We start from the raw sequence: 7,091 nt of genomic DNA, 5'->3' as shown, positions 1-7,091 counted from the left end.
TAACCCGTAACAAACTCAAGCACATTATTTTCATTGTGATCTTGTGGGGTCTCTGAGTTATGCTCAGCCTTATGTAAGTATACTTGATAAGCTTTAAACCTCCATAACCAACTAATGAAAGAGTTATGGTGGAAGTAATCCACAATGCTTGTCTTTTCAAGAGGTTATTTGGAGTTAAATAACCCTCAGAGGTTAATATTGCGAAAAATATATTGTAGTTTCTATGTTGTCATCGCCATCTCATCAGCCACCTGATTGGCTGCTCCTACCTCTATCCGGATCATTGATATCCCGATATTACCTTAACTTTTTTATTAAAACAAGAGTTTTCTTGAATTTTAACTTGCTTTACTTATCCACTCTTTACACCATAACATTACGCAGAGAATTCATAAAATTTCTAGACGTTAGAAATGTGGAATAAATGTATTTCCGGGAGGTCATAACCAGGAGTCAAGGCTCGTCCGGACACAGTGTTTACAAGGCAGGTCTGGCGGTAGGGTCGTTATAATGGCTGGATTATTATATATTTTGTCTTGGGTCTCTACACTCGTCCATATATGTTTAGGAACTCTTGCTTTAGGTAAGTTAAGAGTCATTAACTCCAGGTGTGGGGAAAACAAGGTTCTTGGTTGATGGTAGCGTGTTAGTAACTACCAAACTTCCACACCGTAGTTATACCGGTCAGCACTGTCAGCGTTGCTGACACTCAGCACTGGCACGGTCAGCACTGCTGGCACGGTCAGCACTGCTGGCACTGTCAGCGCTGCTGGCACTGTCAGCGCTGCTGGCACTGTCAGCGCTGCTGACACTCAGCACTGGCACGGTCAGCACTGCTGGCACTCAGCACTGGCACGGTCAGCACTGCTGGCACTGTCAACACTGCTGGCACTGCTAGTATTGTAAAAGGATAACATCACTTATGAGTGTTGGTAGTAACACTGTGAGTGTTGGTAGTAACACTGTGAGTGTTGGTAGTAACACTGTGAGTGTTGGTAGTAACACTGTGGGTGTTGGTAGTAGCACTGTGAGTGTTGGTAGTAACACTGTGAGTGTTGGTAGTAGCACTGTGAGTGTTGGTAGTAACACTGTGAGTGTTGGTAGTAACACTGTGAGTGTTGGTAGTAGCACTGTGAGTGTTGGTAGTAACACTGTGAGTGTTGGTAGTAACACTGTGAGTGTTGGTAGTAACACTGTGGGTGTTGGTAGTAGCACTGTGAGTGTTGGTAGTAACACTGTGGGTGTTGGTAGTAGCACTGTGAGTGTTGGTAGTAGCACTGTGGGTGTTGGTAGTAGCACTGTGAGTGTTGGTAGTAGCACTGTGAGTGTTGGTAGTAGCACTGTGAGTGTTGGTAGTAGCACTGTGAGTGTTGGTAGTAGCACTGTGGGTGTTGGTAGTAGCACTGTGAGTGTTGGTAGTAGCACTGTGAGTGTTGGTAGTAGCACTGTGGGTGTTAGCACTGTGCGTGTTGGTAGTAGCACTGTGAGTGTTGGTAGTAGCACTGTGAGTGTTGGTAGTAGCACTGTGAGTGTTGGTAGTAGCACTGTGAGTGTTGGTAGTAGCACTGTGAGTGTTGGTAGTAGCACTGTGAGTGTTGGTAGTAGCACTGTGAGTGTTGGTAGTAGCACTGTGAGTGTTGGTAGTAGCACTGTGAGTGTTGGTAGTAGCACTGTGGGTGTTGGTAGTAGCACTGTGAGTGTTGGTAGTAGCACTGTGAGTGTTGGTAGTAGCACTGTGAGTGTTGGTAGTAGCACTGTGAGTGTTGGTAGTAGCACTGTGAGTGTTGGTAGTAGCACTGTGAGTGTTGGTAGTAGCACTGTGAGTGTTGGTAGTAGCACTGTGAGTGTTGGTAGTAGCACTGTGAGTGTTGGTAGTAGCACTGTGAGTGTTGGTAGTAGCACTGTGAGTGTTGGTAGTAACACTGTGAGTGTTGGTAGTAGCACTGTGAGTGTTGGTAGTAGCACTGTGGGTGTTGGTAGTAACACTGTGAGTGTTGGTAGTAGCACTGTGAGTGTTGGTAGTAACACTGGGTGTTGGTAGTAGCACTGTGGGTGTTGGTAGTAACACTGTGAGTGTTGGTAGTAACACTGTGAGTGTTGGTAGTAGCACTGTGGGTGTTGGTAGTAGCACTGTGGGTGTTGGTAGTAGCACTGTGGGTGTTGGTAGTAGCACTGTGAGTGTTGGTAGTAGCACTGTGAGTGTTGGTAGTAGCACTGTGGGTGTTGGTAGTAGCACTGTGGGTGTTGGTAGTAGCACTGTGGGTGTTGGTAGTAGCACTGTGAGTGTTGGTAGTAGCACTGTGAGTGTTGGTAGTAACACTGTGAGTGTTGGTAGTAACACTGTGAGTGTTGGTAGTAGCACTGTGAGTGTTGGTAGTAGCACTGTGAGTGTTGGTAGTAACACTGTGAGTGTTGGTAGTAGCACTGTGAGTGTTGGTAGTAGCACTGTGGGTGTTGGTAGTAGCACTGTGAGTGTTGGTAGTAGCACTGTGAGTGTTGGTAGTAGCACTGTGAGTGTTGGTAGTAGCACTGTGAGTGTTGGTAGTAGCACTGTGGGTGTTGGTAGTAGCACTGTGGGTGTTGGTAGTAGCACTGTGAGTGTTGGTAGTAGCACTGTGGGTGTTGGTAGTAGCACTGTGAGTGTTGGTAGTAGCACTGTGAGTGTTGGTAGTAGCACTGTGAGTGTTGGTAGTAGCACTGTGAGTGTTGGTAGTAGCACTGTGAGTGTTGGTAGTAGCACTGTGGGTGTTGGTAGTAGCACTGTGGGTGTTGGTAGTAACACTGTGAGTGTTGGTAGTAGCACTGTGGGTGTTGGTAGTAGCACTGTGAGTGTTGGTAGTAGCACTGTGAGTGTTGGTAGTAGCACTGTGAGTGTTGGTAGTAGCACTGTGAGTGTTGGTAGTAGCACTGTGGGTGATGTTAGTAGCACTGTGAGTGTTGGTAGTAGCACTGTGAGTGTTGGTAGTAGCACTGTGAGTGTTGGTAGTAGCACTGTGGGTGATGTTAGTAGCACTGTGAGTGTTGGTAGTAGCACTGTGAGTGTTGGTAGTAGCACTGTGGGTGTTGGTAGTAGCACTGTGGGTGATGTTAGTAGCACTGTGAGTGTTGGTAGTAGCACTGTGAGTGTTGGTAGTAGCACTGTGAGTGTTGGTAGTAGCACTGTGAGTGTTGGTAGTAGCACTGGGAGTGTTGGTAGTAGCACTGTGGGTGATGTTAGTAGCACTGTGAGTGTTGGTAGTAGCACTGTGAGTGTTGGTAGTAGCACTGTGGGTGTTGGTAGTAGCACTGTGGGTGATGTTAGTAGCACTGTGAGTGTTGGTAGTAGCACTGTGGGTGTTGGTAGTAGCACTGTGAGTGTTGGTAGTAGCACTGTGAGTGTTGGTAGTAGCACTGTGGGTGTTGGTAGTAGCACTGTGGGTGATGTTAGTAGCACTGTGAGTGTTGGTAGTAGCACTGTGAGTGTTGGTAGTAGCACTGTGAGTGTTGGTAGTAACACTGTGAGTGTTGGTAGTAGCACTGTGAGTGTTGGTAGTAGCACTGTGAGTGTTGGTAGTAGCACTGTGAGTGTTGGTAGTAGCACTGTGAGTGTTGGTAGTAGCACTGTGAGTGTTGGTAGTAACACTGTGAGTGTTGGTAGTAGCACTGTGAGTGTTGGTAGTAGCACTGTGAGTGTTGGTAGTAGCACTGTGAGTGTTGGTAGTAGCACTGTGAGTGTTGGTAGTAGCACTGTGAGTGTTGGTAGTAGCACTGTGAGTGTTGGTAGTAGCACTGTGAGTGTTGGTAGTAGCACTGTGAGTGTTGGTAGTAGCACTGTGAGTGTTGGTAGTAGCACTGTGGGTGTTGGTAGTAACACTGTGAGTGTTGGTAGTAGCACTGTGAGTGTTGGTAGTAGCACTGTGAGTGTTGGTAGTAACACTGTGAGTGTTGGTAGTAGCACTGTGGGTGATGTTAGTAGCACTGTGAGTGTTGGTAGTAGCACTGTGAGTGTTGGTAGTAGCACTGTGAGTGTTGGTAGTAGCACTGTGAGTGTTGGTAGTAGCACTGTGAGTGTTGGTAGTAGCACTGTGGGTGTTGGTAGTAGCACTGTGAGTGTTGGTAGTAACACTGTGAGTGTTGGTAGTAGCACTGTGAGTGTTGGTAGTAGCACTGTGAGTGTTGGTAGTAGCACTGTGAGTGTTGGTAGTAGCACTGTGAGTGTTGGTAGTAGCACTGTGAGTGTTGGTAGTAGCACTGTGGGTGTTGGTAGTAACACTGTGAGTGTTGGTAGTAGCACTGTGAGTGTTGGTAGTAGCACTGTGGGTGTTGGTAGTAGCACTGTGAGTGTTGGTAGTAGCACTGTGAGTGTTGGTAGTAGCACTGTGGGTGTTGGTAGTAGCACTGGGTGATGTTAGTAGCACTGTGGGTGTTGGTAGTAGCACTGTGGGTGTTGGTAGTAGCACTGTGAGTGTTGGTAGTAGCACTGTGGGTGATGTTAGTAGCACTGGGTGGTGGGAGTATCACCATGGGTGGTGATGCAAAGGAGGATGACAAAGTTGATCCCATGTATCAGAAATCTACCCTATGAAAATAGATTGAGGGCCCTGAATCTGCACTTTCTAGAAAGGCGTAGAATTAGGGGGGATATCATTGAGGTGTATAAATGGAATACAGGAATTAATAAAGGGGATGTAAATAGCGTGCTAAAAATAGTTGTTTTAAGTTGGAAAAATTCAGATTCAGGAAGGATATAGGAAAGCACTGGTTTGGTAATAGAGTTGTGGGCGAGTGGAACAAACTCCTGAGTACCATCATAGAAGCTAAGACGTGTAGTTTTCAAAATAGGTTGGATAAATACACGAGTGGGTGTGAGTTGGACCTGACTAGCTTGTGCTACTAGGTCAGATGCCATGCTCCTCTCTTAAGTGAATGTGACTGACCTGACTAGGTTAAGGCATTGGCGTAAGCCAGTGGGAGAAGTGGACCTGCCTTGCATAGGCCAGTAGACCTGCTGCAATGTTCCTTCTTATGTTCTTGTGTGGGAGTATCACCATGGGTGGTGGGTATGGTTCCACAGCCATTGGAAGACACCAACGGACACTACCTTACACACTTTTATCTATGACTCCCAAGCAATGTTGTTCATTATCTTCTATCATAATTATTTGCATATTGTATATAGATATCATGTTCATTATTTCAGCCTTGATGGATGATTTTGTGATACTAACTGTTAAGACCAAATATCAACTAGTTCAGTTAGCATTTGAGAAACAAGAAATGACAACACTATCAGTAAAGGATATCTTGTCAGTTTAAAAAAAATGGAAGCTAATGTTCTGTTATGTGTTACATTGTTTCTTAACTTTATATTATTATATAATTTTTGTGAGGTAATTTTAATACATGATTCTTTTATGAAAATATTCGTAGGAGAAAAGTGTAAGTGTAATTGTTAGTTTCCTCTAATTTCTTAATCTCAAGCACATAATTATAGTCTTGATTAAATTAGTGCCCATTTGTGTAAATATGCAGAAAATTTGTAGCTTGAAGATTAAAAGGAGATGCAACGTTACCAAATTATTATCCAATTTGAGGAGGGGTTGTTGAGGTAGTTTGGACATCTAGAGAGGATGGAGTAAAATAGGATAACTTGGAGGGTGTATAAATCTGTAGTGGAGGGAAGACTGGGTAGGGATCATGCTAGGAAAGGTTGGAGGGAGGGAATAAAGAAAGTTTTTGTATGCAAGGGCTTGGAAATTTAGCACACACATGTGAGTGTGTTAGATAGGAGTGGGTGGAGGCAGATGGTTCTGATGACCTGATGTTCTGTTGGAGTGTGAGCAAGGTAACATTTATGAAGGGATTCAGAGAAACCAGTTAGCCAGATTTGAGTCCTGGAGGTGGGAAATACATTGCCTGCACTCTGAAGGAGGGATGTGGATATTTGCAGTAGCATCTGAACTGTAGTATTGACACACTTCCAGCAAGACAGTGATAGTGAAGGATGGTGATAGTGTATCTTCTTTTTTGGGTCACACTAACTCAGTGGGAGACAACTGGTGTGTTAAAAAAAAGTTGTAGAGAAAAGATCAAAATTCATTTGCAATAGGATGTATGCACAGGTTATTGCTGGATTATAGTAATGTAATTATGTGAAATTCCAGCTATGTGAAGCACTGTAATGAAGATAGGTGACATATAATTGAAGGTAAATAGTGGAGGGGCAGATTTGCTTAATAAAGTTTCAGAAAAATATGTTTCAAAACATGTTTTCACAGAAAGTTTTAAGAATTATATTTCATATGGTTTGGAAAGATCTGCTGGAAAGGATGTGGACATTGAGTAATGTGAGACTCTACTGATAAATCAATTTTCTTTGAATCTAGACAAATTATTCCAGAAGATTCTGGTCACTCAAGTTTAGTGTAATTATAATGAATGATCTGTGGGACAGGATAAGTGATTGGTTGCTTTCGTGTAATTGCATATGTGAGTTTATAGTGTAATTTGACCCTATCATCTGTTATCAAAGCCTATGTTAGGACTGCACAGTATAGTCCTAATAAGAGGCATTTTCTTTTTAGCTGCAGCCCTCTATTATTTAGCAGAATTGGTTGAAGAATATACAAGCACAGCAGCCAAAGTTCTCAGATACTGGATATGGGTAAGTGATTTTATAGTAGCACAGTATATTGCATATTAAAATATTGTCTTGAAGTTATACTATAGAGACAACCTACTTATTTTTTATATACTATATTTTCAAATATTTTATTTAAAAATTTCTTCGAACCTGAGGGATAGGCTATCATCAATTAATTGTTATTTATTTTGTATGTAAAAGAATTATGATAGAGGAGCTTCTTGCCCATTTGTGTCTAAATATGAGTTGTTGTACACAAAAATTCATATTTCATTACAAGTTTATATGTAGTTATATGATAAAAAACAAATTGCAGCATGGTTATAGTGAATCCTTATTGTTGTAGAAATATATGATAGCCACACATTGTACAGTCAAATGTTAATTACTGTACCTCACCAATAGCATAAAAGTGCTTCTGAAGTGTTTTATGCTGGCATTACTTTCTTCACAATGTATGCCTTATCCC

At 42.9% G+C, this 7,091-nt stretch overlaps 1 protein-coding gene across 1 annotated transcript in view; it reads left to right on the top strand.

Moving 5' to 3' along the window:
• The first annotated feature begins 462 nt into the window (after positions 1–462).
• Positions 463–7,091, top strand: part of LOC128697009 (protein TEX261) — a 33,139-nt gene continuing 26,510 nt past the window's right edge. The window contains exons 1-2 of the mRNA XM_070095238.1: positions 463–583; positions 6,564–6,643. Coding sequence (XP_069951339.1) covers positions 511–583; positions 6,564–6,643 — 153 coding nt within the window. The 5' untranslated portion in view covers positions 463–510. The remainder of the gene's footprint in view (positions 584–6,563; positions 6,644–7,091) is intronic.

This window comes from Cherax quadricarinatus, chromosome 49 (assembly GCF_038502225.1).
Source record: "Cherax quadricarinatus isolate ZL_2023a chromosome 49, ASM3850222v1, whole genome shotgun sequence".
Classification (NCBI taxonomy): domain Eukaryota; kingdom Metazoa; phylum Arthropoda; class Malacostraca; order Decapoda; family Parastacidae; genus Cherax; species Cherax quadricarinatus.
Note: the sequence above shows the minus strand (reverse complement) of the source record. Positions and strands in the feature narration are given on the sequence as shown.